Below are 24,948 nucleotides of genomic sequence, written 5' to 3' on the forward strand. Positions count from 1 at the left end.
CAATGAACAGTTCGGATTCCGCCATGGACATTCGACCACTCATCAACTTTTACGTGTAACAAATTTGATCCGTTCCAACAAATCTGAAGGCTATTCTACTGGTCTTGCTCTTCTAGACATAGAAAAAGCATTCGACAGTGTTTGGCATGAAGGTTTGATTGTAAAATTAAAAAACTTTAATTTTCCAACATACATTGTTAGAATAATTCAAAGTTATCTGTCAAATCGTACACTTCAGGTTAATTATCAGAACTCCAGATCTGAAAGACTTCCTGTAAGAGCTGGTGTTCCTCAAGGCAGCATTTTGGGACCAATATTATACAATATTTTCACATCTGACTTACCTGAGCTACCTCAGGGATGTCAAAAATCTTTGTTTGCGGATGACACAGGCCTCTCCGCCAAAGGACGAAGCCTGCGTGTCATATGTAGTCGATTGCAAAAAAGTTTGGATATTTTTTCTTCATACTTGCAAAAATGGAAGATTTCTCCTAATGCTTCCAAAACTCAACTAATAATATTCCCACATAAACCAAAAGCTCTTTATTTGAAACCTTCAAGTAGACATGTTGTCACGATGAGAGGGGTTCCAATAAATTGGTCAGATGAAGTTAAGTATCTAGGGCTCATGCTAGATAAGAATTTAACTTTCAAAAATCACATTGAGGGCATTCAAGCCAAATGTAATAAATATGTAAAATGTCTCTATCCCCTTATTAATAGAAAATCAAAACTTTGTCTTAAGAACAAGCTGTTGATATTCAAACAAATTTTCAGGCCAGCCATGTTGTATGCTGTACCAATATGGACTAGCTGTTGTAATACCAGGAAGAAAGCTCTGCAGAGAATTCAAAATAAAATTTTGAAAATGATTCTGAGGCTTCCTCCCTGGTATAGTACCAATGAGTTACATAGAATATCCAATGTTGAAACATTGGAACAAATGTCAAATACAATCATTAATAATTTCAGGCAAAAATCGTTACAATCTTCTATTGCCACGATTAATGCGTTATATGTTTAGGTTAAGTTAGGTTAAGTATATTAAAAACGTTTTTTTTTTTCTCTTATAAGCAGGTGAAATCAACTCACCTGTAAAAAAACTGAACTGCTACGGCAAATGAAATGTAATATGTTGTTAACAAAATGTTAATTAAATCTTAAATTTGTTTTACCAAATTAGGATGATAGTGTTGTCAAATAACACAGAACACCTAGATATAAGAAATGAATGTAATGTTTGGAATGATACTAATAAAGAAATTAAAAAAAAAAAAAAAAAAAAAAAAAAAAAAAAAAAAAAAAAAAAAAAAAATATCACTCCAACACGGATTCAGTGTGTTTTGCTTATGGTTATCTTGTGTCATAATCATCATGTTCAAGTTGGTCGATTCATTGATATGCGCAATGAGATTGTTATGATGAAATCCATGAGCTATGCTATCGATTTCCATGTTCAAAGCTTCTAAATTGTTTGTGATCAACCCATGGGATGCATAGTGAACTGAATTGCGGTTGGACCTCGTGTCGAACGACAGTCATCATCATGCTTCCAAAGAGAAGAAGCAAATTCTGAAGCTAAAAGTGTTTGATGAAAATTTGTGAATTCGATTTTTCTTTTATTAGTGAAGTTGACCGATATACGAGAATTCTACCTTTTTATAAGAAAACATTGATTATAATGTATAGTGACAGTTCGTGACAGCGGAATCTCGGCTCACTATGACGTACAGAAATTTTGTATTGGTTTCTCCCTCCCAGTCATTAACCATTAACAGCTTACATGTTCCTTTGCGAAATAAATTACAAAAAATATTCAAAGATCGAACAATCCATCCCAACCTGATGATAGTTAAATGGTGCATGACACATGTACCGTCGAATGAATGAATTGAACAAGTTAGCATTGCTTTTTCTTTCCGATTGATGATTGTTTTGACCGTATTTCACTGACTATTCTGAACGATTTGAAAACAATCATTATCATCGACTGAGAAAAAGCAGTGCTAACGTGTTCATTTTTTACATTCCTTGAAACTCACAGTACAGTAGTGTTCTTGGCTCACCCACAGCGGATTACGAATGTACTTCCTAATTACCATTTTTTTACAATTTATTTTCGTAAAATTAAAGGTATCTTTAAGGCTAAGTAGCCCGTCATTCGATTTGGGAACAATGATGACTTTTCATCTTGCATTTCAAAGTGATAAGTTGATAGTTTATATTGACTTGAAAAAGTATCACTGTACGCGCCAACATGCATAAAGTAAGCTGATACTTTTTCAGCTGTGTCAGTGCAAAACCAACTGATTTTCTTTGATTTGAAATCGAGAGATGAATTAGTAACAATCATCAACGACGCGTACAAATTTCCATGACGGCCTACTTCGCCTTAAACGGGATTGAGTTTTAGAAATACACAGTCATCATGTTCTGGAAATTCAAAATCCGAAATTTTCATACAAGTATGTTTATCAGGGAGAACATTCCCCAAAAAAAGTGATTTTCTAGAACCTTGAAGCACAAACCACAACCAAACTATGTTTAAACTTGCTCCAATCATAAAACCGTGTTCAACAAAAGTTTGTAGAATTGAATAAACTACTATGTAGAGGTATTTCCGATATGTTTCAATGTTCCGTTCAGTAGTTATGAATTTTCAAAGCTTGAAAATAGTCCAAAAACACATAATTGATTTGAAGCACATCTAAATTTTCTCTAAATTGACTAAAATTTTGACCAGAAGTTCATTTCGACATGAAAAATCAAAATATTGGTTGACTGAGGAACTTCGTTACATTTGAATAGGTCTAATGTCCAACTAATAATATTCCTATAAAGCCTGTCCACGTTAAATTTTGGACACCCAAATAATGGCAGCAAAAAAAAGTTACTCATAATTCAACAAAAACAATTGTTTATTTCAGAATAAAAGAGTTATATCTACAAAATAAACAGTTGACAAGGATGTTAATCCTTCTTTCTGTAAAATTCTCGAACTTTCTGTGGTACACCCGCCATCCGTGTCCGAAATTTATCGTGGACATGCTTTATAATGGGTAGTATCCACTTCGTAAGTACTGTGCAAAAGGATAGGACAAGTAATGGCCAAGAAATACTTCAGCTGTCCAAATTACTTGAGCTGTATCCAGTTGACAAGTAGAGCTGATTTCGTAACATTGGTAACGCCTGCCGTACAAATCAAATGGAGCTGTCACTATTCCGTACGGAAAAATGTGCCGCTCAATTATTCCGCAAGTAAAAGTGACACTTCGCTCATTTTGGATCAGCTGTCAAAATTACTTTGGTAATTAGCAACAAATTGTACTTGACCGCTCTACATAGGATGTGGATACCAGGCTTAAACCAAAAGCTCATTACTTGAAACCTTCAAGTAGACGTGTTGTCACGATGTGAGGAGTTCCAGTAAACTGTCCAGATGAAATTAAGTAATCTAGGACTTATGCTAGATAAAAAATTAACTTTTAAAAATGACATTGAGGGCATTCAAGCCAAAAAATGTCTTTATCCCCTTATTAACAGAGATTCAAAACTTTGTCTTAAGAACAAGCTTTTGAACTTCAAACAAAATATAACATTTGAAAATAATTCTGTATATTGTTACGGTTAATGCGTATATTTAAGTTTAGTTGGGTTAAGTGAATTGAAAGGATTGAAAGTTTTTCTTTTGCTTTCTAATAAGCAGGTGAAATCAACTCTACTGTACTCTACTTAGCTGTAAAATATCTGAACTGCTACGACAAATGACTTCATAATATGTTGTTAACCAAATGTTAATAAAAGCCGAATTTAGTTTTACAAAATTAGGATGATAGTGTTGTTTAACACATAACACCTGGATATTAGAAATGAATGGAATGTTTGAAATGATACTAATAAAGAAATTAATAAAAAAAAATGAAGCACTGACCCTTCTTTTCCGTGCTTTTTCCTACCCTATAACCCACCGAAAGTACAAAGTAAAGTGTACGAGTAAAATCACGTCACAAAACGATCAACTCTCCCCAATATGCCCTAATGCCAAAGTTTTGAACTTTGCGGAAGCTCAGTTCTGCAAAACTTGTACCCACATTCGTGCAAATGCGTAGGGCAATCTGATCACGTAGATGTTTAGAAGGTCACTTCAGCTTAAGAGAGAAGTAGATCGTGTATAGGTAAATGCCCATTGGCGCAGAAAATCAGTTTTATATTTCTCCACTCTCTACCTGGCATGTACCTATACTACAACATGAAGCAAACCGGCTTGGTCACAAGCTACTGCTTTGCTCTTGATCTTTTCTCTGTTCAAACAGTTGATTCTCAACAGCAGTTTGTGCAGTGTGTTCAATGATCTTGTGATCAATCGTTTCATTTTTTGATGGTGTTATTTCCGTGAAAACTTTAAAGTTTAGTTTTCGTAAATTTATGTTGTGCGAGTTGTAGAGTGAAAATTTGGTGAGGCGACTCACATAGTCGTTTTAACTGGACTTTCCTTGCCACAGGGTTACTGGCAAACAAAATCGTTGATAGGATTCTCAAGTCACGTGACTATTCACCTTGTTGGTGCGATTCTGCATCTGCCCACACGCAAGGTTGGCGCGAAAAAAATATATGAACTGACGAACGTATCAGATCAACATGAGACGTAAGTACTGTTTATGTTAAATGATATCCATTTAAACTTATTAGCATATTAAATACATTAATGGGAAAGAATGATATGGCAAACCAATGTTAAATGTTTATCATTTAGTATATGGAATAGGTTTTTGCAACTCTTTTAAAGTAGGAGTTTCAACTCCGAGTAGACTCATAATCTGAACACTCGGATTTTGCATTGCGATTTTGTTGAAATATTCCACTGAAATAGATAATATAAATCAAATTAAATGTCCATCTATTCCAAACATTGAAAGTTGTGACGATTTTCTAGTTATGGGTTAGTAGAACCAGTTGAGCTAAATTTAATTTCGAAACTACTTATTCCGAATTTTTAAGGCTTTCAAAGTCTTTAAATGCCTTTAATATGTTATCTCTTTGTAAAGTTAAACTGTGATCTATTGAGTATGCTAAGAAATTTTTGACCATGTTTTACTGTTATTTTTACTCATAAGTGTGTAACAATATTTTGCTCCAAGTGCTGGAGTTCATTCTGTCTCATATTCTGAACACTTTGATTCAAATTCCAAACAGCATGAACTATGAACTTTTGAATTAATAATACCACAAATAATTTCATCTGAGCTAGTTGTTACGACCTTGAAGTGCATAATCGTTACAACTCCTAGTTGTCAATTAGCGTTAAAAACATTAAACTTGAGTTCAACTCAGTTGTGAATGGCGGTCCTTTCCTGGAAATATCTTCATACAAAATACGAGTGTTCGAAATATGAGTCTGTTCGAAATTTGAGACAAAACGGTACCTATTTGAATACTATCAATTCGTGGTGTCCGAAATTTGGATGAATATGTTCGGAATATGTGACAGAATGAGCACAGTGTTCGGCATTTGAATCAAAATGTTGTTCCATACTTTTGCGTAAACATAATAGTAAAAGATAATAAATCAATATTTTTATCAGCTTACTCATTATTTCACAGTTGAAAAAAAAACATGAATATTTCAAAAATATTAGTTGATTTATGCCTACCAGAAGCATCTAACCCGATAACGCCTAAGGTATCCTACAATTGTGCTTAAGTCCCGAAATTGTTATCAATAGCTACGTTCCCATAAAATAAACATGATTCGGCTGCGCCGATATCAAAACACTCTTTGCATGAAGGTCTTTTCGGGTATGAAATTTGCTCACGATTATTCGAAATTTGAACAACTTGAAAACTAATTTTGGGAAAATAATCTGGAATTCAAAAACAACTTTCTATTTAAAATGTCGAAACAATCATCAGTTTCAGGGGTGGTAGCAAGTTATATAGACTTGATCTATATTTCAATGCATGTTTCTAAAAAGTCTCTATTTTTGATTAAAGGTCTCTAATGTCTTTAGAGGCTTGCAGTGAATTCGGATGCAAACTTTCGCCGGTTTGAGAAAAACCTTCAGAGGCTGTTACACGAGGACTTCCTCCTGATATTTTTTCCACTAATCTATCAACCGAATGAAACCAGTTGTTAATCTAGGAGGTCTCCGAAAGATTTTTAACTTATTCCGGAGATTTAAAAAAAAGTGTTCAGGATTTTTTCCAAGAAACCGGACAAGATTTTCTACGCCATTTCATCCACGGTAACTCTACAAAATTGCTCAAAAAAAAAAAATATCCCCGAGCGGTTATTCGAGTAAATCTATTAGGAACTTTTCAAAGAATTCTTAAAATTCGACCCTGTGTTTCATTATTTAGTTCCTCAAGATTTTTTCTAGGAATTTCTCCAGAAATGCATCTAAGGATTACAACTGCAGTTCTTCCAAACATTTCTCAATGAAAAAATCCCATGGGATCTACAAAAGTTTATTCAAGAATCCATACTAGTTAGCACTGCAGTATTTTTTCCAGAAAATCCTACGAACATTCCTACACATTTTCTAGTTTCATCAGAGGTTACTTTAAAATCTGCTTTAGAAACACCGCACAAGTTTTTGAACATTTTTTCAAATCTCTGAAAAATTTCATCCGCATTTCCATTCCTGAAATAATATTTGCACAAACCTTTGAAGGCTTCCTTGAGAAATCTCAAAGAATAACTGTAGGAATTTCTAAAGAAATCTCTCAGTAATTCCTAGAGATATCCTTAGTGAAATTTCTGAAGGACAATTTTAAGGACTGTTCATTTTATATAGTGGACACCTTGTGCATGCTCTATCTTTTTACAGTCGCCTCTCCACATCTCGATATCGAAGGGACCATCGAGATAGGGAGAGATCGAGACAAAGAATAATTTTTTGATGAATACTAGATTGAAAAACACTCCGTTGCCAAGAAAGTAATACACTAACAGACGTCATTATGTGCTCCTAATATGTTTTAAATCCCAAAACTTTGGTCTAGTATCCTTCGATATTGGTCATATCGACATACGGAGAGAAAATTGAAAACGAAAAACACACAGAAACACATCGAGCTATGGAGATATCTGTAAATATTCTATATTTCTCGTCCATCGATTCGCAGCCATATGTATTCCCTGCGGAAGAATCACTTGGAACGCTGGCCGGACGCTCCCAAAGTGACACGACTTGCCTCACCAAGAAACTAATGCAGTACTGACGAGTCAACACCAAGCGTTGGTCCATGCACTCACCGTCATGGCAAACACAGCCACACTCCGAACGCAGCACACGCATACATTTGCAATGTATGGTTCTGCTAGTGTTGCATGTGAGGGGAAGGGCATTAAACGTGTTTAGCTCTGGGTACACCTCACATCCTCCCTCTTCTCCGAAGAAAAAAAAAATCAAACGTACATAAAGTCATCAATTTTTCCAAATTTGAGTTTAATGGATCATTGTAGGTAGTTTTTGCAAGTGCTCACCGCATCAAAACAAAGGCGCCACTGTATATGTGATTTAACATTATGACAGCATTGCTGTTCTGTCAAACACACAAGGCTTTGGTGGCGCTATCTATGCTTTCCATAGCGACCATTTTGGTTATTTTAATGATCCATTGTCTCATTATGGCACTCCCGTAGAACAACCCAAAAATATGTCAAACCACATAATGCATGAATACTTTTCGTCAACAATTTTTACACTGTTAACTAGTTTTCACCCTATGAGGTATGTACTGTATTTCCTCAAATTTTGGTAAACCCGATAAAAACAATTGACATTTCAAAACGACTCGCTTTTTAGGCTACTTGGTTTTTTTTATTTCGAACAATGTCAGTAAAGCTGTTATTTCATAAAATGGCTTATAGTCACTATTAGAAATCCTTTATAAGAGAGATTCGCGGAAGCTGACATTTCTGTCAAAGTGTGAGCCAATCGAGCAGCGAGAGCTGTCAAAGTGTGAGCCAAACGAACATGCGTTATGTTTGTTTTGAACTTTTTTTGATGAGTAATGTAATCCGCTTGAAATTATTTCGGTAAAAGTAATTTTGCATGAAGCAAAGAAATGAAATGTTTTACTTTTTTGAATTTTTGTCAATGCGATTTTTAGTTTTTGATTTTTTCGGCTGTTTATTAGTTTTGATATGTAGCTCAAAGACCTATAACGAAACAAAATACACTTTATAGCAATGAGGAAGTCATGTCCGTGTTACAATATTATTCTCGACGGCGAGCAAAATCAGCACTGCTGATCTGTTGCCAAATCTTTCCATTTTACTTCCGCTTATCTCTCTATAAAGGATCACTAGTCACTATCAGAGTCAATACCGACAGCGAGCGAGATTTTTTTTTTGCAAGCATGCACCTCAATTCTATTAACAGTAAGATTCAACGATATATTGACTGTTTTATGAAAAACTTACGACAATTGACACGCCACCATCCTGTCCATAACTTGTTATTGAATTCAGCTTTTTTGAAGAAAACATCGTTTCCAAACAGCGTTGCGAGAATATCAAATTCACATATGTTATGGCCTTTTGGCGCGTCATCACAAAATGGCTTCTTCTAAAATCATTTACATATTGTTATGATAGTATTGGTATTTGCAGCATCAATGAAATACAACTGCTCATCACCTGATTTTATGGATAATTTATACGAAGAAAAATGCTTCCGATGATATTTCAATATTTATTCAACACTTTCAGATGCAGGATTATCAGTTAAGCGACAAAAGACATGAGATTTATATTCTCAAAAAAAAAAAAAAAAAATCTCCGATCTTATGCCGCATTTCATTGCCTCACCCAGCTACACTTGTAAATAGAAAGTGCTTACCTTTTCCTTTGTAACCTTTGTTAAAGAAACACATTTTAAACGGGAATCAAATATTTATAATGTTTTATGAACCGCAACACTCAACACTATTGTCTGCGATTGTCTCAAATTACAGAAACCATCTCTACGAGGCATAAAACCATACCAAGAGTTTATCAATTTGGACCATGACAAGCTAAATCATGACAAGCTCCACAGTGCGATGCGTCGGGACGCGTCTATTGTGTGTGCACAATTATCGCGATCGTTGAGCGCAAAGTTGCTAACTGTAAAGTCGTAGCATTTAATGTGAATTGATCACAAAAATCATTGAAATTTTATTAAATCAGTGACCTTGTGATGAAAAACTATTTGCAAAATGATAAGTTTTTATATGCAGTAAATGTTACGAAAACAAGCATATAACAATTGGTATAAAAATCTGTCACCAGCCACCTGGCAACACCGTCATCTCTTACAAACATAAACCGTGCTGGTATGTAATAAAAATATGCGATAAATCCAATAAAAACAGAGAAATTCCGTTGCCTTTCGTTAGATCATAATGTTTTCTTTTGATATGTGCGATTGAAGAGTAGATTTTGATTTCCATTACTCGTCAATCTACTAAATTTTCCATGTGTTTACATTTGCTTTTGTTTATTCGATTTGAAAATGTACATAAAAAAAGGCGACACTACTACTATTACATCCATAATGATTCTAATGATTCTTTGTGTTACACGCCGTTTCCCCTTTTGCTAAAGATTTTCCACGCTTGAGTTGTAGCTCACGTAACTTAACAGCCAAAACATCATCAACGAGTTGACTCATTGGGCGGTATCAATAAAATGTATTAAAGTTAAGTGCTTTTTCTTCATCTAATATAAACAATAACATTGGGTTTTGACAGATTTCCGGAGTTTTATAATTAAATAATTTGGCGGTATCCGCATGAGCAATTGATTTTGCATCAAAATCTCATGCGTGAGTTTTCCTTAGCAGATCTCAAATGAGTTTGCTCTCGCAGGAGAACTCAATGTTTGAGAACAAGCTTATAAAACACTACCGACTTTGGGCAGTTTCGATTACATGATCATCATTCTTGCTATTTATGCCGACAGATATCAGCCTGAACAATTAACATTCAATATGGAAGATCGCTGCTTAAAGCAGGCTGTCAATCTACATACATTTCGGCGCTTCCTCACATCGTTTTTGTACTTCGCGTTTTGGTACCCACTTTCTGGTCAGTTTGTCCTAAACTTGCTCCTGATTTTCGAGTATACGGCTCATACGCTGCTAGTGCTAAATTCTGGCAATTAAAGGTATTGCATTAATTCGTCGTATTCGATGAAGCTTTTCATTTGTTCATCATTTTGTTTCTTGTTTTACGCATCAGCGAGATATCATTGATGTATTTCTGCGAGTGACACTTTTTCGTAGTTCTGAACTCTTTTTTCTTGGTTCTCATACTTGCCATCATATGTTCAAGTTTCAATCAAATGAGCCTATGTTGGATTCTCTGATCATTTATCATACCCGCCACCAGATATCGATCATGCCTCATTGGAGGCCGTATGCGACACAGGAATGAAAAAAAGTGCAAGTATCTGTTTTGATGCCAAATGAATCATCGTTGGTTGACTTTGGCCTTAGGCATTTATTGTCCTTACTGAATCCACCACATATGATCATTCTCCCGCAAACCTTTTTTTCAGATAACAGATATGCTTTCCATTGTTCTTCACACATTCTAGAACTACGTTTTCAACAGGGGGTCTGCAGACCACCGTCCGTGAACCGTGAAATGTTCGCTGAAACGAGCATCTTACAGCAAGACGTTTTTCAGTAGTTATCAAGGTTGGGAAAAAATGCGCTAGAAGTTAAATTTTAGTACATTTAACTACTGGGTGGTTGTCTTTACACACCACAGAATCCATTATTGGCTGTTATAACGACACGTTTTCTTATTAGCATTCATTATGCACTGGCTTCAGACAGTTGTTCTGAAACGCTATTTTTCTCAGATGGTTTTTGATGGATGTCTCGACACGTCAATTTCTTGGAAGGTTATCATTACACTTCCATATGTTGGGTGATTTTCATTACGCATCTTATTTTGACGGGTTTCATTACACGTCTTCGGCGTTTTTTCGTTACACGCCATTTCATTGGAAGTTTTTCATTACCCTTACATATCTCGGGTGATTTTCATTACGTACCCCATTTGACGGTTTTTATTAACGGTTTTTCTTTACTCGCCATTTTCTTAGAAGCTTCCCATTACACTTACACACTTTTGGCGGTTTTCATTACGCACCCTATTTGACGGTTTTCATTACTCGTCATTTGCTCGGAAGGTTTTCATTACACTTCCATGCTCTGGGTGGTTTTCATAACACACCCTATTTGACGGTTTTCATTAGTCGCCATTTTCTTGGAAGGTTTTTATTACACTTTCATACCCTGGGTGGTTTTCATTACGCACCCTATTTGACGGTTTTCATTACTCGTCATTATCTCGGAAGGTTTTCGTTACACTTCCATACTCTGGGTGGTTTTCATTACGCACCCTATTGACGGTTTTCATTACTCGTCATTTTCTCGGAAGGTTTTCATTACACTTCCATTTCTCGGGTGGTTTTCATTACGCACCCTATTTTTCTGTTAGGTTTTCATTACTCACCATTATACACCACAAGTTTTTCAATACGCCACTTCGGTTGATTGCTCCTCTTTGCACCTTTAAACTGATTTTTTGGGAACTGCGGTTCTGTTTTAAAAGCAATTCCAAGTGATTCTTTCCGCTTTTTTGCTCAGGGAAATAACAACAACAACGATGAGCTCCTGGCAGGATCGCCAATGTAAATATTCTCTATTTCTCGTCCATCGATTCGCAGCTATATGTATTCCCTGCGGAAGAATCACTTGGAACGTTGGCAGGACGCTCCCAAAGTGACACGACTTGCCTCACCAAGAAACTAATGCAGTACTGACGAGTCAACACCAAGCGTTGGTCCATGCGCTCACCGTCATGGCAAACACAGCTACACTCCGAACGCAGCACACGCATACATTTGCAATGTATGGTTCTGCTAGTGTTGCATGTGAGGGGAAGGACATTAAACGTGTTCAGCTCTGAGTACACCTCACAATATCGAGATAAGGAGGATATCGAGATTTTTCTTCTTCTTCTTTCTGGCGTTACGTCCCAACTGGGACACAGCCTGCTTATCAGATTAGTGTTCTTATGAGCACTTCCACTGTTATTAACTGAGAGCTTTCTTTGCCGATTGACCATTTTTGCATGTGTATATCGTGTGGCAGATACGAAGATACTCTATGCCCTGAGAATCGAGAAAATTTCCATTACGAAAAGACCCTCGACCAGCGGGATTCGAACCCACGATCCTCAGCATGGTCATCGGAGAGTGAAAATGTATGCAGACTGAAGGGACTTATGAAATCATCGACATAGGGAGAGATATCGAGATGTAGAACATCGAGATGTGGAGAGTCAACTGTAATCAATAAACTTTAAGAATGAAGCATACTGATGCACTTGAAAGATCCGTTCAGTTCACAATGATGAATTCTCATTATCAAATCCAATTCAGTTGAATAACATTTAAGGTTTCATATTGTTCCACCTTTAGGGGGCCCAGATAGCCGTAGCGGTAAACGCGCAGCTATTCAGCAAGACCAAGCTGAGGGTCGTGGGTTTGAATCCCACCGGTCGAGGATCTTTTCGGGCTGGAAATTTTCTCGACTTCCCAGGGCATAAAGAGTATCTTCGTACCTGCCACACGATATACACATGCAAAAATGGTCATTGGCATAGTAAGCTCTCAGTTAATAACTGTGGAAGTGCTCATAAGAACACTAAGCTGAGAAGCAGGCTCTGTCCCAGTGGGGACGTAACGCCAGAAAGAAGAAGAATTGTTCCACCTTTAAATAGCTTAAAAATGCTTTAAAAAAAACTGGTAGCTTTATACACTATTGAATCATTTTTTTTGTCATTATTTTTTATCCATCTAAAATTAGAGTATTTTTTGAACCTGGAATCATTTTATATATCAGGGAATTTTATTCTTGTTAACGAGTAGACACCCTGCATCAAATAACCTTTGAATAGTTCGACATTTTTATTTTCAACGTATTTTATTAATCTTCTATCAATTGCGAGACAGAAATGAAAAACTAGTTTTAAGTAGAAGTCGTATTTTTCCTTTTTATCCATGGATCGCATCACCGACCAAAGGTGACTCCCACCCAGTTCTATTTCGTTCCTCACTAATAAACACCCTTCCCGTAGTGATTGTGGAGATGCAAAGGTCTTCTCAGTCTCTAGAAGCAACAATCATTACTAACATTTCTTCCCCATCCCAACTGACAGTAAGGATTTGGGTGGTAAAATCTTTTAAGGAGTCCCAGACGACCGAGCGGCGGGCTGGAAGAGGATGAAAATCGAAGACAGCTGACCCTGTGAAGGCCCGGAAGGTGTTGGATTGTTTCGATTCGTGACGCGGCTCTGAAGGCCAAGTGTTCCGCCTGGTTCGTCCAGAAAACCATGAAACGAACTGGGCATCGTGTATTCAACGTCCTGAAGGCACCGAACTGGCGTGATCAACAAAACACGGCGGCCAAATCCCGCGGAAGGAAGCTGTATCGAGAGTGGTTGACGAAACCGAAATGTGTGGTTATGTATGACGAAACCTACACCAAGGTAGACGCAAAGCAGATACCGGGGCTGGAGTTCTACGTTTCCAAATCACGGTTTGATATTCCGGTAGACATAAGGAAGAAAAAAATGGACAAATTCGCTATAACATACTTGCTCTGGCAGGCCATATGCCAATGCGGTAATCTGAGTAAACCGTACATTACAACGGGTACCATCAACAGCGAAATTTACCGCACCGAGTGCCTCCAGAAGCGTCTGTTACTCTTCCTGCGGTCTCACGGGGGCGAAACATTTTTTGGCCGGATCTGTAATCATGCCATTACGCGCGAACGACGTTGGATTGGTGTACTGAGACAATAACGTTGTTTTTGTACCAAAAACGCCAACCTTCCAAATTCACCAGAAATTCGTCCGGTGGAAAGATTTTGGGCTATAATGAAGGCGTAAGTTCGAAAATCGTCCAAGGTGTGTAAAAACGAGCTGGAATTGAAAAAAAAAAGCATGGATGAAAGTGACCAAAAAAAGTTGGCTCTACCATTGCCCAAAATGTTATGAGGGTCTTAAGGGAAAGGTGCGGGCTTTTCGTGAAGGAAAGGACATTGAACAAAGTAATTATGCCGAAATATAATCCATATGTATTAATTAATTCCCTGAAAGTTTCAAGAAAATCCGACTTCAAATAATATTTTGTCGAACACTTTTGTGCATTTTTTCGAGTACAGGCCTCAAAAGCTACTTGTCATTACTTCACAACTTGATTTTTGGGCAAACAGTTATACAAAACAAGTTTTTTAAATGTTTTTTTTTGGTGAAATAAATTCTGAGTGTTTTCAAAATTTATTTTTTTCTGCTTACTGTATTTCTACAAGTGAGTTCATACCAAAAAATATATCTTCTTCTTCTTCTTCTTGGCATTAACGTCCCCACTGGGACAGAGCTGGCTACTCAGCGTAGTGTTCTAAGAGCACTTCCACAGTTATTAACTGAGAGCTTTCTTTGCCTTAGTTGCCATTTTCGCATTCGTATATCGTGTGGCAGGTACGATGATACTCTATGGGATCGTTCAAATATTACGTAACGCAATAGGGGGAGGGAGGGTTTCTTACATAGTGTTACGGTCCATACAAAAATTCAAAATTTTCCATACAGAAGCTTTTACGTGGGGGAGGCAGGAGGCTTTAAATTGGAAAAAAATGCGTTACGTAATATATGAATGAACCCTATGTCCAGGGAAATCAAGGAAATTTCCATTACGAAAAGATCCTTGACCGACCGGGAATCGAACCCAGACACACGGTGTGCTGGAACACACATATTATCGAACTTGCATGAACCTCCGATCTTTTTTCACTAAAAGTTAGCCTTGATAATCAAAAGCAGCTTGCAGAATATTAAAAAATCTTTCATAGGCAAAAAATTGGAAAAAGACGATTTTTGTATTTTTACCCTTCTCCCATATATGAGTTCATAGGAGAATATTAGAGATACACTAATATGATGACTTTTAACGGCTTAATGATCAATTTGACATATCTTTAACATGAATGAATTCTTAGATGTTTTAAATTAAGCATCATTTCCTACATACACTCACACAATATGACCAGCCCATGGTGGTATGCCGTATTTTATATAATGGAAATTTCACTTTTCACTTCAGAAAAGCTCATACGAACGCTTTGTATTCTTCTTTCTGAATCAAATAAGTAATATATTACGTATACGGTAAAGTTTTCTAATCAGAATAGGAATTCCCAGAAATGGATACACATGGCAGTATAGGTGTATTCATATGCTTATACGCGCAAAAGTCTTGAGAGAGGGTTCACTATAACATGATTAACAGTAAACGGCTTATATAGCCTTAATGTGGTCTCAAGCTCATGGTGATACAAGTTTTGTGCTGTCACTAATCTACTCAAATGCAATGCGCACATTATATTTGGGGTTTGAAGTGCCTGATTTTGAGTAAAAGGGCTGGATTACTTCGGATCGACATTATGTCATCACTCCAATTATTTGTCATAGGATGAATAATAAATGTGGCGACGATGACAAATCGATCCAACGTAGTTCAGCACTTTTATTCAAGACTTCGCACTTATGGAGGGGGCAAATTTTGCGAAATAGCCAAGCATCGCGAATAATATTTGAATATAGCGCTGTGTTCATAAGCATCGTAAGAATGCAGCGCCACACATAAAAACTGATTTTAATAAGCGACGAGTTGAGGCTCGTCGCGAGTCATACTGGCGCGATCCGGTTTGATGGCGGCGTGACAATATATGGGTAAAAATACAAAAATCGACTTTTTTCAATTTTTTGCCGATGAAAGATTTTTTAATATTCCGCAAGCTTTTCTTGACTATAAAGGCTAACTTTTAGTGAAAAAAGATCGGAGGTTCATGCAAGTTCGATATTATGTGTATTCCAGCACACCGTGAGATACCTTCAGCATGGCTTTGCTTTGTAGCCGCGAACTCTAACCACTCGGCTAAGGAAGGCCCCAAAAAGATTTTCTACTGCTTTCCTTCCTTCCTTTCTGGCATTACGTCCCCACTGCAGTGTTGCTCAGACTCATTTCCCCGAAAATAACATTTTCCGAACTACGAAGCCACGAACTACTACAACCATGCTCCATCCTCCTAAGATAGAAAAGCAGATGGTTAAACTTGAGTTCTGCACACAAAATCGATCAATTTTGATCCCAGAGAGCCACAATTCAAGTTTCGGTGAAATGAAATGAGTGAGTGAGTGCGAATCATTTCACCGAAACTTGAATTGCAGCCCACTGAGATCGAAACTGTCGGATCCAATGTGCAACACTCAAGCCCAACCACCTCCCCCTCCAACTCAGGAATACAACGCACAGTTATAACAGTTCATGGTTTCACAATTCGAATTTCGGGGAAATGAGTCTGGGCAACACTGCCCCACTGGGACAGAGCCGGCTACTCAGTGTAGTATTCTAAGAGCACTTCCACAGTTATTAACTGAGAGCTTTCTTTGCCTTAGCTGCCATTTTCGCATTCGTATATCGTGTGGCAGGTACGATGATACTCTATGCCCAGGGAAGTCAAGGAAATTTCCATTACGAAAAGATCCTGGACCGACCGGGAATCGAACCAAGACACCTTCAGCATGGCTTTGCTTTGTAGCCGCGAACTCTAGCCACTCGGCTAAGGAAGGCCCCAAAAATATATTCTACTGCTTTATATATTGATTCATAGGTTGAAAATCTAGGTTTTCCGTAGGTTTGTAGTAAAAAAGTTTAAAGTGTATTTCAAAATTTCTATGTCTGCTCAAATATGTTCGCTGGATTGTATAAGCAAATTTATACCAGAAAAGCTAGATATCATCGCTATGAATTTTGATTTATGCGTGGTATGCAGCTGAAACGTAAAGCGCTCAAGTATTTTTTTTTTTTACCAAAGTAATTTTGACAGCTGATCCAGTATGAGCGAAGCGTCACTTTTACTTGCGGAATACTTGAGCGGCACATTTTCCGTACACGGAGAAAACGGAAAACACATATTTGAGTTTTTTTTAACTTACTTTTGAGTTATTTTTCTCTCCCTATTTCATTCGCTTTTTCTATTGTTGTCAGAGAGCGAAGAGCAAAACAACCTAAAAACCGAACCTTTGTGCGTTACCTCAAATTTGAGTAATTGACATAGTACTGGAAGTTGAGTTATTTGATCTGCCGGTTGAGTGAAAAGAACTTAGCCAGTAGGTATTTTTTCGAATGGCTGCAAACGAAAACAACGTCTACCCCATCAACTCAAAATTAGGTTAACGCACGAACCCCCGGAATTGAGTGGAATGAACTCACTTTTGAGTACTTCATTTTCTCCGTGTACGGAAAATTGACAGCTCCGTTTGATTTGTACCGATGTTATGAAATCAGCTCTACTTCTTAGCAGCGTACAACTCAAACAATTTCGATAGCGGAATCATTCCTTGACCGTTTCTTGTCCTATCCTTTTGCACACTACTTATGATCAGCGTACCGGCACGCGTACAGTTTGGAAACCTAAAGTGTCTCGTAGTTTTTTTTTTGTGAAACAAACTTTGCGTGTAATCAATAATTTATATTTCTACTCAAAAATGTGCACTGGACTACAACAGTCAAATTGATGTCAACGCTTTGAACTCTTTTTATGAGCAAATTGTTTCAAATAAGGGTATTTTTCTCATTTTTATAGTAAAATAAATTTTGTGTGTAATCACTCTATATCTGCTAAAACATTTTCACTGCACTTCTACAATAACTATAGAATGTATTTTTAAAATTGCTTTTCTACAAGGAGGGAATCTGCAAACAGACCCCCTGAGAAGGTAACACAGAAAGTGTGCAAGGTGGTCGATTGAGAAATTTTCATACACATGGTCGACAGGATGATAGCCGAACCAGCCAATCGGCAGTCGGTAGTGATAGCTTAATGTATGACAGTGGAGTGGAGTAGCCGCTGCGTCAAACAATGAGGCCAACTATTGTTGGAATCCCTGGCCGCATTAAATGTAGAGTTGGCAAATGTGGGTACAGTGGGTACCTTTCGCAGAAATGTTGCAGAATCGACTGACTATCGATGTGACGTTCTGTAGTCCTAACTTTTTAGGTATCATAAACTGGCGCATTGATGACGGTTATACTCATATCGAACATCAATCGATTCGCTATAGTATAATGCCAGGCGGGCGGAGGGTTGATGTAACTCGACCAAAACCTGAGGTTGGAATACAGCGCGCTTCGACGGCGAAGTATTCACTGAAGCCCTGAGGTGCGAACGGAACTTGCTGTGATCGATAATCGATGCACTCTTCCAGCATCGTCTCACAAGCCAATGGCCCCTGCGCCGTATGCGGCAGACGAAGGAGAAAAAGTGGCGAGGGTGACGAACGAAGAGCTGGCATTCGCGTCAAACAAGGCACCGGGACCCGATGGTATCCTGAATTTTGCATTAAAGACGGCAGTGAATGCGGATCCAGACATGTTCAGAACCACGATGCAACGCTGCTTAGATCACGGTATCTTCCCGGATGTATGGAAGCGACAGAAATTGGTGATACTACCAAGGGAAACCACCAGGTAACCCGTCGAGGTATAGACCTATCTGTCTACTGGTTAGACGGGCAAGATGTTGCAGAGGTTGATCCTTAACAGGCTAGTACCGTATACGGAAGGTGCAGTCGGCCTGTCCAACTACCAGTTTGGATTCAGGAAAGGCAAATATACTCTGGATGCTATCCAGCTGATTTGTCAATCTAGCATAAAAAGAGCGGCATACGTTACTGCGCGGTTGTCACTTTGGATGTGAAGAATGCGTTTAACAGCACTAGCTGGGAAGCTATAGGTCACGCACTTCACCGTCTCAAGGTACCGATACAGTTGTGTAAGCGTCTAGAAAGCTATTACGATGGTAGGATTAGGATTTTACTGTATGACACAGAGGAGGGGCAGAAAAGTGTTCGAATTACCGCGGGAGTACCTCACGGTACAATCCTGGGTCCGACGTTATGGAATGTGATGTACGATGACGTACTGAGGCTGCCTTTTCCGACGGGTGGTCTATGCTGAATCGATGGAGGAAGTAGGGTTGACAGCAGCGCACTCTATTTCCATAGTTGAGGAATCGATGAAGTCTAGGAAATAGGATCGTCGCGGTGGTCAATAACCGTAAGTCCGAGCAACGGGCGCTTATCCCGGTAGGTGATTGCACCAAAGAGTCCAAGCGATCCCTTAGGCATCTTGGGGTAATGATCGATGGCATGCTCTAGTCGAGTCTAGTACACGACACTGAAGACGGCATTACAGGTTAGTTCGAAATACGTGTATCTGTCAAAGGATACAAGCTCTAGCGGAATCAAATGGTATAGTACTAAACTCGGTTTTTCGTTTATTTATAGTTATTCCACTAAACAGCTCAGATTTATTACCGTTTTGTCTCATATTCCGAACAGACTCATATACCGAACACTTGCTTTTTGTATGACGATTTGGTTGAAATGTTTAGCTGAAATATATCATCAAATTACCAGGAAATGGTAATTTGATGATTTTTATATCCTGCAAATAAAATAATATGTTAATCAGTCCACAGTCCGGGAAGTCTCTCCTCTGCGCCTACGGCTAGGTACGAACAAGTAAAAGGTACCAGAGTCATCAGGAATAATGAATATTACTTGAGATAGGTAGACATGACAATGATATATTTGATTCAGTCAATTGCAATTCAATTTAAAAGTTTCCAATCTATTTAATACCTCGGGAGTAGTGATGATTCTCTAGTTCGAGACCAGTAGAACTAGCTCTGATTAATTTAATTACGATTTTTTTTTATTCGAATTTGATTTATTTGTGCTGTTTGGAATTTGAATCAAGGTGTTCGGAATATGAGACAGAATGAACACAGTGTTCGGCATTTGAATCAAAATGTTGTTATATACTTTAACGTAAAAACAATATTAAACAAGTTTGAATGAACAGTTTAATCAGAAAATCCAATAGTTAACAGTTGGACTTTGTGAAGAAATTGTGCCTATATTTTACACTTTCTTCGACTTTTCATGATGTCCAAATGCCTGACACCCTCCCCTATAGATACAGCGAATAAGATAATGAAATTGACGATGAGCGTTAGAAACGAGAAAGAGAGAGATCTCAGGCCGCGCCGCACAGACTCGCAATGATCTTTCCTTCCGATGTTGATTGTTTACAAAAAGATTTCCTTCGATCGTGGCATTGCTATTATCACGCTCCGTTCGACCACCATGTGATCAGTAGCTTCGCGTACATACAGAAGTTATAGGCAGTACGCGTGTATTGCTCACGAATCTATATGCATAGCGTTCAGTGAAAGAATATCGCTAGAAGTACAGTAGGGCCTTCAGGAATAGATTTTTTTTTGTAAGTAGCATAGGATAGAATATCAGGGTAATGCCTGAAACAGCATTTGTATACGCTACAGAAACTTAACAAGGCTTTGTTTGCCTTGACTGTACGTTTTATATCGGATCATACAGGATTACCTGTATTATAATTCCCATATCGAAATTGTGTGACATATGGCAACAATAGTGTTTAATAATAACTATACAACACATATCTGCGGGTGCGGGTGCTGTAGTCGATCGTATACTGTTCGGCGATTTACTGCCTTATCAAACTCTATAATTCGTTCGGTTCGGTAAGTCAGTAGTGCTCTGCGATTCGCAGATGTAACATCACTCTGAAGATTTCGGAGACGTTACCGGAAAGTTATAGACGGAGTGAAAGAGCCGAAACAGAAAAGTTGATCGTCGCGGTTGGCTGCATTCGACGGTTTGTACTTTTTCATGCAGAAGCGATTTGTTAACTTTTAATCGTTTTCTTTGAGCGAAGATTAGTGCTTCGAAACACGTGGTAAATGTTGATTGATTGACTCCATCGCAAATTATGCGCTGGAAGATGCTTGAAGAATAACGCAGATAATTGGACATGATGTTTGAACGTTTGGTGATCGTGTCACATGATCGCTCTTTGCCCGAAGCGAAAAATGAGCTCTAGGGAGGTCATGTGACGAGAATAGTGGCATAGAAGAGAATTATTTCATTCTTTGCGTTTCCCGGGTAGAAATAAATAACTCAGTAACGGCAAATTATGTTCCTGATAATTAAACTTTTATTATTCAGTTAAAATAAGCTTTGAATCATTAAAGCCAATATATTAATTTTGCTTTTGAAATAACTCGAAGTTTTTGATTCGATATTAAAAAGAACTAAATTTAATAATGCCAATTTAATCCAGTAGCAAACTTAAGTTATTATATTCAGTTACTAATAGAAAATAATAAGTACTTATAGGGGGTTGCGACTGGAAGTTGAAAACGTAAATTCTTGGTTGTCGGCTATCTCAGTCTTAATCAGCAAACGTTTTAATTTATTTTGCCCGACGTTTCGGCCATTTATTGTGGCCTTTTTCAAGGACAAAAACGATAGACCATTTTTCCCTTGAAAAAGGCCACAATAAATGGCCGAAACGTCGGGCAAAATAAATTAAAACGTTTGCTGATTAAGACTGAGATAGCCGACAACCAAGAATTTAAATAATAAGTACTATTATTCAGTTATTCACCTCTACCCGGGTTCTCACGAATAATAGAGGGAAAACTAGTCTAAAAATATAATACATGTGGCTCGCATCTGTCTGCATGCATTTTTGAAGGGAGTAAGCAAATTTAGCATTTTTCGAGGCTGCTCATCAAACGTTTTGCATCCATTCATTACTTTTGCGGTGTGCATGTTATTGGATTTCTATCAAGAACGCCAATTACGGCTAATTGATCTTCCGTGCCCTATCAGTGACTTGAACAATACAATGAAGTAAAGTGTAGCTAGTGCGTAGCGATAGTGGATAGTCGTCAATTTTCGGACACATTTGAAAATCTTGAATGATATTATTATTTAGGCGCTGGCCACACAATTGAATTTGTAATGCACCCAATAAATTGACAAATATTCCTCTGTTTGTAACTGTAGGGACGTAATGACAGAAAGAAAAAAGTTGCATGTTCATGTCAATTTAGTAAGAAAAGAAAAACGAATCACCCTTACCAGTTCATCAAAAGCTCTGCGGTTTTTGAGATATTGATTGTTAAAAATGCATAATTTAGCGATTTCAGTCAACAACATTACCAGCTTATATGCTGATTTATGTGTTTAATTTACTACAGCAATCAGTGTTTAGGTACTCAAGAATACATATCAACAAAGTTTGTAGAATACTTGTTACTAAAAATGTACTTTTTGATGATTTGGAAAAATATTGTGTCTTGAAATACAGTCGACTCTCCACATCTCGATGTTCTACATCTCGATATCTCTCCCTATGTCGATGATTTCATAAGTCCCTTCAGTCTGCATACATTTTCACTCTCCATATCTCGATATCTTCCTTATCTCGATATCTCCATATCTCGATGTGTTTCTGCTGATTATTCGTTCTCAATTTTCTCTCCGTATGTCGATGTGACCAATATCAATGGTTACTAGACCAAAGTTTAGTTATTCAAAATAAATTAGGAGCGCGAAATGACGTCTGTTTGTGTATTATTTTCTTGGCAACGGAGTGTTTTTCAATCTGGTATTCATCAAAAATGTGTTCTTTGTCTCGATCTCTCCCTATCTCGATGGTCCCTTCGATATCGAGATGTGGAGAGGCGACTGTATAAAGGAACCATCGCATTTTGTACGGGAGCTGTAACAAGTATGTTGAAAAATTCGACTAAATCGATATTAAATCGGGAAATTTTGATCAAATTGTCACATACAAAAGTCCTATTTTGCATGTTCTGTGAACTGAATTACAAAAAAATCATAGTTTCTTTTACGTCAATAATACTAGTGTTTTAATACAATTTTGACGACATGTAGCAAAAATAACCTATGTGTTGCATGTGTTGATAGGCGAAGAAACATTTCACCGACTACACCCGAAAATGAAAATGAATGTAACACCAACATGTGACACATCAAATCCAAATCCAATACTGATGTCTTCCCGGAGGTGTCGGCCAAATATAATATCAATGAACAAAACATCATACTACGGCTCCAAATAAGCCATGCTGAAAATGTAAGTGTTCGATTCCCGAAAGGGAAATTGTCATCCTTGGGGATAAACTATTGGTCATGCCACAAAAAACTGACAGTTCAACAGCCGACTAAATTGGTTGAAAAATCGGTCGATTGTTGCACCGACGCTTATGGAAGATTAACACAGCGATCAACTGACTAATCGCTAGATTAAATCGGGTGATCGAGGAAATCTGATGTTTAGTAGGTCAACTTGCTTGGATTTTACTTAAAATACCGATTTGTCCACCTATTTAGTAGGATTGCGTCGGCCCACCCTATTAAATCGGGTGATATTCGGTTGATCCCTGTGTTAATCTTCCATAAGCGTCGGTGCAACAATCGACCGATTTTTCAACCAATTTAGTCGGCTGTTGATGTCAAATGTTTAATAGGGAAAGTTCTCAGTTAAGAGTGCTCTTAGAATACTAAGCCACAAAGCAGGTTTTGTTCCAGCAGAAATTTAATGTCGAGTAGAGGAGGTAGAAAACGCCTTTAAGATCGTGTTTTTTGTAAGAATGATCCATTGTCAACCGTATATCGGCATCCGGGCATCAGACACAAATTATTATATAACCGCTGGAAAGTGTGATACCTAGATGTTTCTCTGCCGCCAACCATCATGTGATTTCCACGTTGAATTGATACAACGGCAATCGGTAATGGTGTTAATCTAGTTAGCATCGGCAACCAGCACTTTTTCTCTTGTATATTTTCCGTTTTGCACTGAGATGTGAAAACGAATGTGTGATAATTTATCACATATTCCATTAGCTAAGGGGCGACATTAGGGGGTACATAAGCATATAGGTATCTGAATACCTTTTGATCAACATGTAACTAACAGCGTAGCCAACCATACCAAACTTTGGCAACGATCTCAAAGGAACATTCAAAAAAATTCACGCAAAAATGGTGTTTTTTGACGATTTTTGTATGTTAATTCGCTAACCTCAAATCTGAACGCTAAAAAAAGCGTTCTGGAAAACGTGAACTGTCAAAAATACACCGTGAACTACCATCATTGGTCACAGATGCATGATCTAGTTCACGGTGTATTTTTGCTTGTTGACGAGTTCACGTCTGCTGTTCACGGATACGAGAATGGATTTTTTTCTGTGGAACGGGTTGGGACCCACATATCCGTATCCCGTATCCAGATACCCGGTTGTCACTTCAGATTAATAGAATGAAGCATATATCCGTAGCGGTAAACGCGCAGCTATTCAGAAAGACCATGCTGAGGGTCGTTGGTTTGAATCCCACTGGTCAAGGTTCTTTTCGGGTTGGAAACTTTGATGTTTTCTTGGGGCGTAGAGTATCTTTGTAACTGCCACACGATATACACTAGACCATTTCACAAAAATCGAAATTTCTGGGATTCAACCAGTCACCCCCTAGTCCTAATTGCAATACTAAAACAAACTACCAGCCAAATTTTCATCCAATTTGGAGAAGATTAGGAGGTGCCTCAAGTCGAATTTGTGTGTTTCGGCTATATTTTACTTTCAAAAAATTCTAACGAGAATTTGGAAAAACGAAAATCAAAATAAATACCATCAGTTGGACGTATTATTAGTACTTTACAACTTTTGAGAACAGTGTATGCTAATTGGAGATGGTTTTGACCTAATAAAATTGATTTCTGTTCATTGAAGTACCTGTAAAACATACATTCCTCTACAGTTTTTGTTCTACGAGATTCTTAACCCCATGCCTAATCATACAAATTCAACCGTATTATCATTCTTTTGCCTTTTCTGAACATTATTGTAGTACATCATTTTCGTATCCGAATTACAGACAAATTGTAAAAAATCGTCG

The 24,948-nt window shown here is 37.7% G+C and overlaps 1 protein-coding gene across 2 annotated transcripts in view; it reads left to right on the forward strand.

The window, feature by feature from the left end:
* Positions 1–4,381: 4,381 nt before the first annotated feature.
* The window catches only part of LOC5579216 (V-type proton ATPase 116 kDa subunit a), a 30,798-nt gene continuing 10,231 nt past the window's right edge, over positions 4,382–24,948 (forward strand). The window contains exon 1 of one of the 2 annotated variants that reach the window (XM_021850672.1): positions 4,382–4,645. In XM_021850672.1, the coding sequence (XP_021706364.1) occupies positions 4,639–4,645 (7 nt within the window). In that variant the 5' untranslated portion in view covers positions 4,382–4,638. Of the gene's footprint in view, positions 4,646–20,699; positions 20,834–24,948 lie in introns of those variants that run through there. The other variant, XM_001657294.2, reaches the window with a different exon arrangement.

The sequence above is a fragment of the Aedes aegypti genome, chromosome 1, assembly GCF_002204515.2.
Source record: "Aedes aegypti strain LVP_AGWG chromosome 1, AaegL5.0 Primary Assembly, whole genome shotgun sequence".
NCBI classification, from domain to species: Eukaryota; Metazoa; Arthropoda; class Insecta; order Diptera; family Culicidae; genus Aedes; species Aedes aegypti.